The 16,035-nt window shown below is 31.0% G+C and overlaps 2 protein-coding genes across 2 annotated transcripts in view; both read left to right on the top strand.

Annotated features, from left to right (window-relative positions):
- The first annotated feature begins 901 nt into the window (after nt 1–901).
- On the top strand, nt 902–1,527 carry LOC141528310 (peritrophin-1-like). The gene is made up of 2 exons (XM_074244294.1): nt 902–937; nt 1,080–1,527. The coding sequence occupies exons 1-2, from the start codon at nt 931–933 to the stop codon at nt 1,403–1,405; spliced, it is 333 nt and encodes a 110-aa protein (XP_074100395.1). The 5' UTR covers nt 902–930; the 3' UTR covers nt 1,406–1,527.
- A 13,568-nt stretch (nt 1,528–15,095) lies between these two features.
- Nucleotides 15,096–16,035, top strand: part of LOC141528405 (uncharacterized) — an 82,445-nt gene continuing 81,505 nt past the window's right edge. Inside the window, exon 1 of the mRNA XM_074244454.1 lies at nt 15,096–15,104. Coding sequence (XP_074100555.1) covers nt 15,096–15,104 — 9 coding nt within the window. The remainder of the gene's footprint in view (nt 15,105–16,035) is intronic.

Raw genomic sequence — 16,035 nt, 5'->3', positions numbered from 1 at the left:
TTTTTATTTCCTATAAGGTTTTTAGGCCAAACTATAGATTAGTTTATTAAATTTTTAGAGATTTAGAATTATTCATTTTACATGATGGCGTTTTCGTGCTGCAGAGTGCTAGGCTTCAGATTAATTGTCAATAAATTTATTTCTAATGATTGTTATATAAGAATCGATTCCTTTTTTTATTTCCTACAAGGTTTTCGGGCCAAACAGTTGATTAGTTTATTATTTTTTTAGAAATTTATAATTTTTTATTGGAGGTAATAAGGCCCAAGAGTTTAGAATGATCATTGAAATAATTAAGCTATAGTTGACATCCTTTCGGTATTGAAGATGAATTATAATGCTAATTGTGAAAACAATACTAAAATGTCTAAACTATATTGCAAACTATTTAATTTTGGTTTAACGTAAGCCTTTTATTATACAACTATACTAAAATATCTTACAAAAAATACTTGAATAATTATTAATATGAAAACTCAGAAATTAAATTGGATGTTGTTATATCTATCACAGTTACCGAGCAGTTAGTTTGTATTGCCCGCGGTTCCTTGACTTGACAAACTACCTTAAAAGTTTCGAGTTCGAATCTCGCCGTTGGATATTTGTCTTTTTTTTTTTTTTTTCTTTCATTTCAGTTTTGTTTTGCAAATGCCATTCCGGCTAAAATAAACACTCATTTTTTTTAATTCCAAGAATAAGAAAAATTTAACGATATGTAAAACTTTCCGATCGTTCGATAAGTTGATAAGTAAAATGAGCTCATTAACAAAGACCAACGATAATTAAATTTATAAGAACAGATAACAATTGATGAACGATAAAGAAGAGAAAAATTGAATATATAAGTGACGGCTCAAGCTACAGAAAGTCATAAACAAACTTTAAGAATAACTCAGGAAAATTAGAAGAAGTGAAGTGACAAAAAAAAAAATGAAGGGTGAGTTTCTTCCAATTTATTGGTCACTTATTACTTATTTTTTATTGCAAAACTTATTGCTGCATTGAATTAAAGCCTGAAACTTAAATTGGCGTAAAATGTTTAACTAACACTAACAGTTGGTGGTTTTTTGTTTTTTCAGTGATAATTGCTGTATTTATTGTTGGATTGATCGGAACGGTAAATTGCCTGAACCGAAATCTGTTGATAAGAGCTACGGAGGAAACTCCTAAACCAACTACTACAACTACTACTAGCTCAACCCCAAAGCCACCGGTTGACTGCGATGCTCAGCCCGATAACGAAGACGAGGCAATCCTGTTGCCCAATCCCGTGAATTGCGAGAGTTACTACGTCTGCGTTGGATTAGATCCGATTTTAATGCCTTGCCCTGATGGTCTTCACTTCAATCCTAAATTGAAAGTCTGCGATTGGCCCGACGTTGCTAACTGCACTTATCAGTTTTAATTGTTTCTCTTTGCTCAAGAGAGTTTAATGTTTGTTGGCGGTTATTTAGTTATGTTTTGCTTAATATTTACTATTTACTGTTTCTATTTGCTGTTTAAATGTATTTAACATTATCATGAGCAATAAAGACCCTTCAAAGTTAAGTTTTGTTCTTCAGAATTTATAACTACCGCCATCTGCCATTATATTAGTGAATTTAATCAATAAACTGCGCTTAATCGTTTCGCGACTTCTGTAAAACGTAATTAAGAAGTTTGTAGTTGAAATAATTCTTTTGGAATCTTAGAAAGTGAATCAAGAAAATAAATGGGGAATTAGATGTATTGGTGCAGGAAAAAATGACTAAAATAATTAATTTAAATATTTATTGAAAATTATTTGATTCAGTAAAAAAGTTTGTTGAAAATTTCATTCTTGCTTCGAAAAATTAAGTTTGAATTTATACGAGAAATTTATAAATAAAATTATCAAAATAAAATTTAAATTGATGCAATAAATTTAGATTTTTAAGAAAAAAGAACTGACGACGTGATTCGAACCCTGATCCCTCCGCGTGTAATACTAGCGGTTTTCTCTCGACGCTGCTGTAAAAAATTGAGGTAGCTCTTTTTCAAAAAGATTTTTTTTTCGAAAATTTCTATAAAATACTCTCTTTTCACTGGTGAGAAAATAAATTAGAAATTCAATTGCTACGTCCTTCAAAAATGTAATAGTATTTTCCAATGTCGATCTCAATTGCATTTTACTCTTATAATATTATCTTGATCTTGAAGATTTCGAATTTCTCTTTGCAAAGAAAACGAGTTTAAAGACAAGAAATTATTGAATCAAGAAAACCGGTTCTCTTGAAAATAAATTTGCTCTTGGATCAACAATAATTCTTTTGAACCATGTAATTTTTTTTCGGTGTGTTAAAAATTGGTTAATAAAACTAAACCCTGAATTTTTCTGCAGACTGTACAGAAGTATATGAAATAGAAAAGAATCAATTAACCAGAGTATTTTATTTAGAAACCAATGAAAAAAAATTTAATTAAATTTTTGTGGAGTTGATTGTGAGGTTAGTTTTTTAAAAATAAATCAATGAACGACAGAGAAGTAAAGAGATGTCAATAAATAATATATAACCCAGGAAAAGGAATATTTAATGAAAAAAAGACGGAAGCTTTGATGAAAAGCAATGAATGAACAGAGCTGGATAAAATTTTATTAGAGAAGAGGCAACACTTAAATTAGTTATTTCGTTTGCCTCAATATCGCTGTACCTTGAGTCTTGCATTTGTTGTATTTGTTGCATCGATACCGTCACACTTTTAACTCTCCTTCTTCTTCTGGTTCCTCTTTTTCCCTCGTAAAGCCGCTTAATGTCGCATTCTTGGGGGCAAATGGAACGGGGGAAGAGAAAATAACGGCACCCCGTTAAAAACGTATCGAACTTGTTATCAAGGCGCAAGTCACTCACTTTTTTCAATTTTCTCCTTTTCTTTCATTTTTCTGGTATCTTTTTTCGATTCCTTGTCTTTTCACTTGTCGCTCCCTTTCATCCTCACTCTTACTTTTTTTTTTTTTTTTTTTCCAATTTAATTCCGCCTTGCTCCGTATAATACCAGATCTCTGTACTGGGTACTCTTATTTATCCTTTTTCACGTGAATCGTCTAGTCCGAGTGTTGCTCGCCAGCAGCAGTAACACGTGGAACATTTTTCGTCCGATGAGCAGCTGAACGAATACTCGGCGCTTTCTCAGAGTTAGATCCGATCGGAAAATGTTAATGGTATTTAATTTTGTGCCAAATTGAAAACTTATTGGAATTTACTCTTTATCAACCGACGTATAAAAAATCTTTATTTACTTTTTATCATTTAAATACTTTTCTAACAGTTTTTCAAAAGTATTGGACACCTTAGTGCTAGTTTTGGACACTTTGAAATTCAATGGCGGTAAAAAAATATTGAGGGCTAGTGTGTAACTATAGAACATTGTGAAGGCAATGAGTGAATCAGTCAAGCTTAAACTATTCCATATACCTGGGCAGCGGACACACAGAAACATAGCCGTGGATAAATAGATATAGGCTTGTATATATAGAGATGTATATGATGTATATGGATGGATGTAGTACATGGGTAATGTAGAATAGACACACGGATAAACACACACAAACTTACTGGGAACATTGTCGAGACTCGAGACGCGTCCAACTCAGCGCGTAATGAACTTGTGAATATTTAGTGGAATAATTGGCCACCACAGAGTAAAACGGCTACTCGACTAATTGGCATTCCCTATATGTACAGCCCGAAAAATCGTAAATGACAAAAACGTATAAGTCATATTATATATAGGCGCATATATACATACATATAGATGTTTTCAATTTCAATTTAATTAATTAATTTAACTAATTAATTTTAAATGGTTGAGTTAATTGCTTTTTCGGTTTATTTTTCATTAAAACCTAGTAGAAATATATGCTGGAAAAAAAAATTGATTTAAGAAGATATTATTGAGAAAAAAAAATATGGGAATCTATGTAGAATCCTACCCTGAATTCCTATATGGGAAATTATATGGGAATCTATTCGAAAACGCTATATGGGAATCTAGGTTGGTTTCTCACATGTATTTTTTTAATAGGGTTGTCTTAATTCGAGAATTTGAAATATTAAAACTTTTTTTTAGCGCGAGTAATTTGAAATTTAAAGATCAAGAAAATATTACCAGAGTGACATACTGTCAAATTTAAAATTTAAACACACTATTGCATTTTTGAAGGACATGACTATTGGATTTCCAGTTTATTTTGACAATGGTAAAAAGGGTGTATTTTATAGAAATTTTCTAAAAAAAAATTTTTCTAAATAGAACTACCTCAATTTTTTGCATTGGCGCAGAGAGCAAGCTGTTAGATTGACAAGGAAGAGGTCAGGGTTCGAATCCCGTCGTCGGATTAATTTTTAAGTTCATCTAAATTTTGTTTTTTAATTTTAAACCGCTTTAATATAAAAAACAAATTTTTTTTTTATTCTATTCTTAAATTTCTTGAATTAATTGAAACCTTATGCCTCAAAATTTTCGAGAAAATTTTCCTCCAACCAAGTACTTTTTGTTTTCAACGTAAGCTCCCAAAGGAAGCAACCAAGTAGCTCAAAATGACTAATGAGTTATTAATAACCGTCGATACGATTCTGTATCAGATATACTAGAGCGGAGATAAAATGAATCATCACGTGGGTGTTATCAAGACATTAATCGTCCGAAGTGGAGCGCTTATTGACCGATAATAGGTCGGGTATCATATAATATGTTTACAGATATATATATATATATATATATATATATATATATATATATATATATATATATATATATATATATAATGCGATGAGAGTTATTTTTAGAACTATCAATGCTAGCAAGTGGCTATTATTTATCCTCTATTGTACTTTATTGGGTATAATTAGCAATTATTAATAGCGGAGGGAAGCTGGAGCTGGAGAGACTTATAATGGAGGATCGAGCGATCGCGTATTGGTTCGGTTATCTTCGCAATGGATATGCTCTCGACGGGTGGCTCGGTGCGAACCTGGACGAGGCACTTGGTGAATTTATGTACCAGGAGCAGAGTAGATAGCAGGCAATATAAATGAGATTTTAAGTACTGTAGGCTGTAGGTAGACCCTGGTGATGCTGCTGATGATTATTTTTTTTGCTATAGTTATAGTTATGTAGTGAGGCCTTTTTTGGTCGCGATCAGGGGGCCGATAAATTCCGATTGATGAGTTATGACCGAAATGCTCTCGTGATACATATTATATAATGTGGTGTGTGTGTATGTGTGTGAGGGTGAGTATATACTGTGTAAATATTATATATATTTAATATTTTATATAAATACAGATAGGTGTGTGGAAAAAGGTATAAATAAAAGACGAGCGCAGTAAATTTGAAGAAGAACTGCTAAACGAAAATGCCAGTTGGCGAATGCTATCGCGGTTGTTCATATAATGGAGAAATAATGGTTTTTTTTGACAACTAAGATTTGCTGATCCGACCGAACATTGTTCTAGTTTATTTATTGATCATCTGATAATACGGCAAGTGAAATATTGCTCCTGGGATCGACAGGTGAAATGTTCGAAAAACTATCGAGGCTATATTGTGGTTTAAAAAATTAGTATTTTTTTGGATAAAAATGCGAGAATTTTTGTCAAACGTTTATAATTATAGGAATTTACAAATTAAAACTACGTAAACTTTTTTTACTATGTTTTTTTCTAGTATTTAATTTGATAAAGTGTTAAATTTTAAATTAAAATTTTTGTTCTATTTATTGAGAAATTTTGTCTTCAAAAATTTGAATTTTATCGAAACAGATTATTCTGTCGAAATTTTTTATTGGCCTTAAGGGAATATAAATTTAAAGGCTTTAATAATTCATCGCAATAGTGTTATAAATTTTATTATATTTTTAACAAAAGTATTTTTTTTCTTCTTCTAGAACGCACAGAAAAATTGCCCCGTATATTTTAGAAAAGTTGTTATTCATTTAAATTGATTTCAATTACAATTTTCAAAAATATCACGATTGAATTTTCAATTCATTTTCTCATCGGTGAAAAGAGTATATTTTACAGAAATTTTCTAAAAAAATTTTTTTCAAAAAAGAGCTACCTCAAATTTTTGTATTGGCGTAGAGAGAAAACTGTTAAATTGACAAGCAAGAGGTCAGGGTTCGAATCCTATCATCAGTTTTTTTTTTTAATCTAAATTCGTTGAGATAAATTGAGTGTTAATTAAATAATACTGTTATTTAATTTTTCGAATTAATTCAAACTTAATATCTCAAATGAAGAGTGAAATTTTCAACGAATATTTTTTTTTTTTTTTTTTTTTCAGTGTTAAAACATCAACACAAGTAGTAATTGACTGTGAAACATTTTGCAAGTCCGTCTACCGTCTACTATACATAAAGTACTGTAGACTTGAGACTGGAGGCCGGAGACTTGAGAAGAGGTTCGTAAACTCGGCGCAACAGGGGTAGTCATTGCGGCCGAAAGAATAGATTCCGAATAAGGGTTACGTCCTGAGGGAAATCAGTGCGAGGCAGAGTGGGCCCACCCTCCATCACCCTAACTGCTCTGTATACTATATACTATATATTATACACCATACGCCATACAGTAAACTACGCTATACATCGCAGGATAAACCGAGGGAGACAGACGGCTAAGTTCTATACCGGATCCTCCGGCACCAAAGTTGCTTGTCAATAACTTAAATTTCAATCGTAACTTCCCTCCGTGCCCTTTCCTAGGAGGCTCGACTCCGTTTCTTCCTCCCCTCAACGCCGAAGCTTGTTTTAACATCCTACGCATATTTCAACGTGTGTTTATCAAGATTACCGGCATATACAATTTTAAAACCCCGCAAAGACTTCTGAAGCGTTCTGGAAAATTAAAAAATAACTTTTGATAAAAATGTGATAGAATTTATAAAAGTGCAATCTTGGATTATTAATGTATTTAGCCTTGAAATTTATATTTCTTTAGAGTTTCCAGCCTCTTAAATAAAAAGAAAAAAATATACCGACGATGGGATTTGAACCCTGAACTCCCGCGTGCTAGACCAAAGAGTTTTTCTCTGCGCCACAGCAAAAAATTGAGGTAGCTTTATTTTGAAATTTTTTTTTCAGAAAATTTCTATAAAATACACTCTTTTTACCGGTCAGAAAATAGATTGGAAATTCAGTAGCGATGTTCTTCAAACATGCAAATAAAAATTTAAAATATACGGGTAGTTTTTCTCTAGAAAAAACATGATAAAATTTATAAATGCCTGTAAATTGACGATTGAGGTAAAAAATTTTTCTGTTATTTATAATTATTATTATTATTATTATAATTTCAGAAAAAAATTATTCGGAATAAAAATAATTTTCATGAAAAATTTCTTAAACAAAATAAAATTTGTTTTATGCCCTAAGATGGACGGCGGAGTTCATAAGATGGTCCTGAATTATTAATTTCTTTAAATTTACACTTTCTTAAAGCCAATAACAAATTTTTTTCTTTTATCAACAAAGACGTGATATCCAAGTCAAGATAATTTTTTTTATTTTAATCTCGATTTACTCAATTTTTTGATAAATTTTCGGTTAATCAGACAAAATCCTGAATAAATGAGTAAACAGTAAAAGTAGCGAAAATAAATAAAGCCTTAAGATGACAATAAACCATAGAGGCATTAGTGTGTCAATGTTTGTATTTATATGAGGGAAATATTGTTGAATGGCAGTGGATAGTGCTAGACATAGTAATTAACCAGAACACATTGCTCCCCTGGGACAGAGCCGCGTTGGCAAAGCATGAGAAGTGAAGCTACAACTAAACTGGATGGTACACGACTACCAACAACTCGAAACTGCACCCACGGTTCCAGGCATTTATAGCACATATATATAAACATATATAGATATAGATGTGGATGTGGAGGAAAATTACACATTGAAGCTCCACTGTAGTAGATAGACTGTACTACACACTGCAGCAGCCAGCAGACAACAACATTGCAGTAGTGCTGTAGTGCATATGGGATTCCCGCCACGGATCGGCTGCACTGCTAAATGTGCCCCCGGAGCGCTCATACTTCATTTGTGCTGATTATGTCTAAGTACTAAATGCACATACATGTGTACAGATACAGATACAGATATATGCCGATATTGTTCAGATATTCATATCTGTGTGTGCATATTATAATAATAGCACTGTAATTATTACCTGCACTATCATACGGAAATGTGTAAGTGTGTGTGCGCAGATAGTTGTAATATATACGTTGTTAGATACATAAATCGGCAATCTCTCTGCTGTCTCACTAGTTATACAGAGTGCATTATAGGTACACTCGATCACAACACAATACAATGCCACAGACTTACGATAAATCTAAAATAGAACGATTATCTCTCTGTATATTCTCTGGGCGACTTTCAGGCTTCGTTTGTTATTTTATTGTTTCCGTTATTTATTCCTCTAAATCTTTTAATGCTAAATTATTTTTAATTGCCGACGATATGTATTGCTTTTTCAAGGACAATTGATTCAAGAATTTATTAGGTGCTTCTTTTGTTTCTATTCGTCATATATTTTTGGATCGATGTTATGTTTATCTGAGCTAATGTATATAAATCTGCAGAGTTTTTTTTATCTGTATAACTAATTTAGATGAAATTTTTTGTGATGAAATTTAGAGATTGATTTTTTGTCAAAAATATAAGACCTCGTCTTTGATAATATTAGAATAAAAATAAAATATTTTGCAAGTGATGGAAACACTAAAAAATAATTATTTTTTGAATTTCAGTTTAACAACTTTTATTAATATCACAGTATAGAAATAAAAAAAATTTTTTTACTATTTTAATAGTAGCAGTACTTATTTTTTACAAGCTAGACAAATTCTGTTAGCTCTTAATAAATTTACGATTTAAATCACTCGAAAAAAAAATCAAAACTAAACATTTTCAGGATTACTTGAGTATCAGTGTCTTATTCATTTCATTTTTGTAATTTTTATTTTTATATATGTATATATAATTTTTTCTATTCATTGTATCTCAGATTACTCAATCACATCTTTTCAATATTTGTCTGAGGAAATGGAAGACTTATCCCTATTTCCTCTCGCCGCTCAGCTCAACTCCTCCTCTCGCAGTTGGGATATCACGCGTAGCGATTTCCTGAGACCTTTTCATCTGATTTGAATGAAACTTAAACTGGGAATTTATTTTTCGGATGACGATATAGGGTATGATTGTATTGCTCGGGATAAACCGGTAAGGAGATTTTCAGCCAAGGATATTTTAATTATTTTTTCGACTACCGAAAGACGTTTGTCTAGCCGTTTTTGTTTTTTTTTTTCTAAGAATGAAGAAAGAAAATTCTCGACAGAGGAAATTCGGCGCTCATTGTAACGAGTGAGGTATTTAATATGCAAATAAACCCGATCCGAGTCAACCGAGGAAATTATTGAATTTTTTGGATAACCACCGAGTTACTTGGCAGCTTTTCAACTGGAATTTTTATCAACTAAAAAATAGCTTTCTATTTATTGCATTACAAATTTACTTTTTTCGATGAATTACATGTCTGGATGCAGAAGCCATCAGTACTTAAGACGCGATACAAGTCCAACTTTTTTTTGGATAATTTAAAAAATAAACTAAAAAAATTATCCGACTTAAAAATAAATATTTTCTTCAAAATTTAACTCCTGTTTCAAATTATGAAATATTTTGAATTCAAAAATTCTTAAAGATTTTTTCTCTATAAATTTAATCAATTATTTTTTGTTTCGTGTACAAATTAATTAGTAAAAAGAAAAAAATAAAGCCAAAAGTCAAAGAGGTATTTATAAAATAAATATTAAAATTAAAATTACGTTGACAAATAAAGGACGCGACGTTGTCTTTTTGGGTGAAGGAAGAGCCGAGGAAGAAAAGTGAAAAGCGTTGAATGTGCTCACAGACTAAAAGGGTTTAATCTCCCACAAATTTAAAGCAAAAGAGTGACAGGGTCTTTAAAAATAAAAATAAATGGTCCTAACACGATCAATCGTGGCAACTCGCTACCCGTCAGCGCTTTTAATAATTTTTCTCTGAAACAATTAGCTGGTTAATTTGTCACAGGTAAGTTTCATTAAGTTTTTCCACTTAGCCGTGACATGATAAATATACAGCTACCACCTAGCTGTGTACCTAAATAAAATAATCTCGCCTTATATTATATATTCTATATTCTATATTACTTAACCAGACTTTTATTAATCATCTTTATGTATGAAAAAAATTTTCTGATCTAGCTACATATAGCTTAATCATATTTTGCTATATTAAATCATATATTGGCATGAGAAAATAATTTATCAATTTTTATAGGAATGTGTACGTCAATTTCCGTGAAAAAATTTTCATATGTAGCCATATATGACCTGATCTGCACTGTGAAAAATTTTCTTATAGTCCGGTGTTACTATGCACCCATAATAAAATTCATTGGAAATTTTTTATGGTAATATATGGATCCTTGTAAGGTCATATATGGCCTAATATTACCTGAAGAAACGTATATGACCTGACCTGGCTTTGATATGATCTGATTTGGTCATACATGACATAATATGACTCTGCATGGGATAATACGACATGATATGTTCCAGAATTGTCATATATAATTTTAAATGCCATATATGATCTGAATTTAGTTTGATACGGTCATATATGACCTGATATAGCCCAATATTGTAATGTATGATCTGATATGACTATATGTGGCGTAATATGGCTTAACATGGCCATGTATGCTGTAATCCAGTTATATATATGGCCTAATATGGCTGATTTCCATATTAGACTATATATGCCCAGATAAAAAAATCTTCAACGTACATGTTTTATCTTTTATCCTTTACAATTTTAGAATCTACTTTTTCGCGGTTAGGATCTCTGATTCCCCGATATTTTAATACATCGAAATGTTCGTACCCTTCACTGAGGTTGTTCATTCATCAGACAAATTAGCTGGCGGCTTATCTTTGTAGTTTCGCGATTCAAAGCGCGTTTCACCGTCTGTTTTAAATTCACAATGGCAGAACTTTAAAACATTTTTATTCTTTTCATCCTTGTAATTATTTTTTTTTCCGGTTTTCAAAATTTATTTACTGTTAAATTATAAATCAACTCACCAAATTCATCCACTTCGAATTATTTTCACTTTTTTTCTTTTGTTTTAGGCCGTGTAACATAAGCTCCGATTTAATTTTTTTTACACCCTGTAATTATAAAAAATAATTTTATTAATAACTAAACGTTTATATTTCACATCGGATTTAAGTACAGTTGTCTGTATCACTGATGGAATAATGGTCTATTTTGAATGCACGTGCTGTTATTGAATCCTTCCACTTTTCTCTCAATCCCCTACTGTTACTTCCACCTCACTCCGGTGTCTCTCTTTATTTCACCCCTTCCCCTTCTCTACTCCTGTAGGATTTCTGTCTCTTTTCCTCCGCAGCCTTTACTTTACTTGGCTTTATTCCTACTAGCAGTATTTCCATGACATTTTCCGCAATTAATATTTATGTCGAGTGGGTTCTTATCCGGTACGTGCTTCAACGGCTTGATTCAAAATTATGTGAATTTGACTAACCAACTACGTAAACGCATACATCGCTGCGTTTATAAATTTCCTTTCTAGTATATAGAGGAATATTATCCTCCAAAAATAAAAATAAGATTTCTTTTTATTTTATAAATGCCAAAAATCCAAAATAAAATTATTTCGCGGAAATTCAAATACTTTAATTCATAATTAAAGGTCTTTAATTTTTATTCCGAGATTAAAATTTCAATTGAATGTAAATAAGTGTATGTAAATGTGTGAGTATGAATGCGTGTAGTAGTGACGGCGTAACGAGGATCCGAGTCTTACAGCTTACTTTTCCTCATTTGCGAGTTGAGGGTGAATAAGACTATCGTACTGTGCATCAAAATTATTTTGTATAATTATATTCATTTGGCAACGATGCTCTTGGGGTTAGAAATTGAAATTGTCGTGGTTTTGTTTCAAGGATAACTTTTGTCTTCTCTTGTGTGGAAAAAAAAATTCTACTATTGAATTTTATAAAATTACTCAAGGTAAATTTTCTCTTAGAATTTTTTTTTTTTTTTATACCCAGGGAAAAATTTTTTTAATATGGCTAAATGAAAAAATTTTTTTACAGAAATAGTCGTAATAATAATAATTTTGTATTTAACTGACAATTTTGATTTTTAAATTTGAACACGTGGTTTCTCAAGATTTTTTTGAAATTTTGATCAAAAATTTTTTATAAAGATTTATTATAATTTTTTATTTTTAAATTTAAAAACGTGATAAAAAATATGACAAAATTGATGAGAACTTTTTTTATAGAAAATCAAATTTTCTATAAAAAATGTGTCCTATGATTTTTCCCTATTTTTAGTTTTTTTACCGAACATTTAAATTTATAAAAATATTAACAAATAATAATAATGAATTTAAAAAGAAAATATTATTGAAATCGAAACCTCGGGAGTGGAATTCCTTGGCGTTTTTGAGTGAAATGCCTTTTATGTCGAGATTCATAAGTATTATTTCATACCATAATCATACACATACATACATACAGTCAGTGAATTTATATAGATGAATGTAGAGTGGCATTAGGTAAAAAATATGCACGTAAATGTTACAGCTGAGATAGAGGGCGGCTCCATGAAATGACAAAAAATATCGAGGAATAAAATATAAGCGAAGAAAGGAGAAAGCAAAAGGGTAGATGACAGAGCTCTTGGACATTCCTGGCACGGTATACGAGCAGTATACGAGTCATGAGGAATTTTGTGTGAACCCGCATGGCAGCACGGCACCACACAAGTAAAATCTCATTTTCCCTGTTACTGTACCGCTATATGTATAATATATTATGTGATGCTGTATATACACCATAAACATCAAGAGTATTAACTGTTAGAGCGCTTGCGCATTATAATACATCACAACACACAGCACAAAACACACAAGAGTTGTGTGCAGAGATTCTAGATTCTCTGACGGTGTGTGCCTGCCAGAGAACGCCGAGTAGAGATGAGAACGACATCCTGGATTTCACAACAAAGCATACTCCAGGCGGAATGCCAGATATTTAACTAAAATCCAAAATCTATACTCGTTAAATTCCAACTTGTGTATTTATCCACCTACTTCATATTTTTAGAGTCTCAGAAAAATAAAACTAATGGAAAATATCTCAATTCGAGGAAATAATCCTGTTGAAGGGAAACGGGGGATGATGCAAGCTTTTGCATTGGAAAAAATCGGGAGTGAATTTTCACTTCCATCAGTTTGAGTACGGAGTAAATCTGGAGTTTTTTTTTTCAGCGGATTGAATATTAATTTTAATAAGAAAAATATCTGAGTTCGTAGTTTTTATACTTAAATCTATATTTATTTATAGTTCACAAGTCACGGTAGTTACATAGTGACTGCGAGGTTGCTGGTAAATTTTAATTAGCTAAAACATCCTTCATATGTCAAATTACTAGAAAATACTTTTTTTAACTATTTTTCTCAAGCTCAAGTTTGAAAATATTAATTCCAATTTTTTCAATAATTTGACTTTAGAAAATTGAATCAAATTTTTATAAAGATTTTTTTTTTTTTAATTTTATTGATATATGCTGACGTATTTTTTCAAAAATAATACATTTTTTAAAAAAATGCTACTTGTAAAAATTAAAAAAAAAATTGATGCAATTTTTTTAAATATCAAAAATTTGTTATATCAAACTGAGACAAATTTTATATCAATTAAAAAATTTTTTAATTTTTTAACAAATGACAATTTTTTTATTTTTATCCTTTATTAATAATATAAATAAAATTCTTCTTAGAGTGAGTTCAACTCCAGAGGGATTAAATCAATTAAAAATTGATCACTTATTTACTTCAAAAATCCTTTACAAAGTGGTAACAAAATAGCTAATAGAGAAGAAAAGAAAAATTTTAAGTAGAAAACGGACAATCTAAAAAATAAGACTGAAAGTGGAAAGGGGAAATATTGTAAGATGGGAAACTATGGCAATAGAGGATAAACGAAAGCATCGGTAGGTTGTAGGTTGTAGGTTGTAGGTTGTTGGATCGTGATACGGTTCTCTGGGTCTGATGGTCTGATGGTCTGCCCGATGGAGAGACGAGTTGTACGAACTCCACTATATTTATAATGATCCTATATGTATGCAAATGGCTGCATATCGTACAAACGTATCCTGGCCGTACGTGCGACAGAGGGCTCCAATGATGAGACCACGCATGTATTGTACATATGAATACATCTCGATCCTATACCCACGTATGCATACATCGATCCGAATAAAAGGCATTCAATTGCCAATTTACTGTTATAACTTCTATTGTAATAATTGTTTCCATTTCGCTACTCAAGATATTAAAGCTCACCGAGTATTACGAACAAGTTTTTCAGTGTGGTTGTTCATTTTTAGCGGGTTATACTAATAGAAGAATTCATTAATTGTTCACGTGATAAATTTAAAAAATGTATAAAAAATTTTCTTTCTCATTCAACTCAAAATCGTTCAAAATTTCAATATCAGTAGAAAAAAATTTTTTGAAGATTTTTTTACGACCTTTTGACATTAGATTTTCAAATTTTTAAGTTTCTAAAGCTAAAAGGGAGAATAATTTGAAACATATTGACTTATAATAAATCATTTTATTTATTCATCAAGAAAGAATTTGTTGATTTATTAACCGTAAGAAATTAATCATTAACTTTAGATGAAGATTTTTGGAGAGAAAAATTTACTTATTAATTTATCATATAATTAATAAATAATCATTGAATTTAAAGTGTCTCATCGGCAATATTTTATAGATACTATATAGAATTAAAAAGGCGTCTAATTTTAGGGACGTCTTTTTGGCATTAATATCGCAATTCATTAATACACTATATATTAACTATTAATAATTATTTATTAACGGTTAAGAAACATTTATTTAGACTTTCGAACAAAACATAACTGTTAAAATTTTTTTTAAACATTTTTTATAATGTTATAGCTTTTGAATATGTAAAAAAATCCAATGGATCAGGTAAGTGGTCGTTTTTGTGTAAAAAATTATAAATAATAAAATAAATAATATAGAGTACGGGTAATATTAATTAAAAATTGTAAGTAAGACACATTCAGTTCTAAAGATCCTTCTTAATTATTACTTAATATTTTCTAAGTCACCTAATATTAAAAAATAATTTATTGAGCTTAAAAATTAAAAAGTCCTGTGTAAAATATTTCTACTAAAAATCTTTAAAAAAATTTCTAAATTTTTTCCAAAACAAGAAAATAATTTCCTAAATTAAAAACCCTTATCGATCGTGATTAAAACCCACCTCTCCCAAGTAAAGCTGAAGAAAATAATTAAAAAATCTGTGAATATACGTATACATAGAGATCGCAAGCTCGTAGAATTTCTCCCACCAGAGCCGACGTCGCCCCTCACTCTCACTCGGCCCTCATCGCAATACCACCATCTTTAAACTACCACTACAGTACTGGTACTACTACTATACTACTAATATTATATAGAGCAGACTGTGGAGCTCCACTCAGTCTCCACGATACATAGCGATACACGCAAGCTTCCTCATCTTTACGTTCCAGTCGGCGCTGCACTACCGTTACGACCGTTTCATACATTCTTATTCTGTCTTTACACTACTTACAGTGCTCGCCGGTACCTCACTTACTCCCCCGCACCCACCTACCGCTACCGGCCTCGTTATTATCCAGATAAATAAACAAAACAACAGTGCTGTGCTGTGCAGTGCTCACAAGTTTACTCCTGCCAAGTCATTTTTCGTTTAAACTATTTATTATTAATTAATTATTTTGATAATTTTATCAATTTTTTTTTTCCTTTTTTTGACACACAATTTTATCCATCCGAAGAAATTAAGAGTGTGAATTAATCTCGTGGAGTTTTTTGTGGTGACTAAAAAGAAGAATCATTAAAAAATTGTGCT

Source organism: Cotesia typhae, unplaced genomic scaffold (genome assembly GCF_013202065.1).
Source record: "Cotesia typhae breed Kobodo isofemale line unplaced genomic scaffold, CoteBio_Ctyphae contig_43, whole genome shotgun sequence".
NCBI classification, from domain to species: Eukaryota; Metazoa; Arthropoda; class Insecta; order Hymenoptera; family Braconidae; genus Cotesia; species Cotesia typhae.
This window is presented reverse-complemented; position numbering and strand designations above follow the sequence as displayed.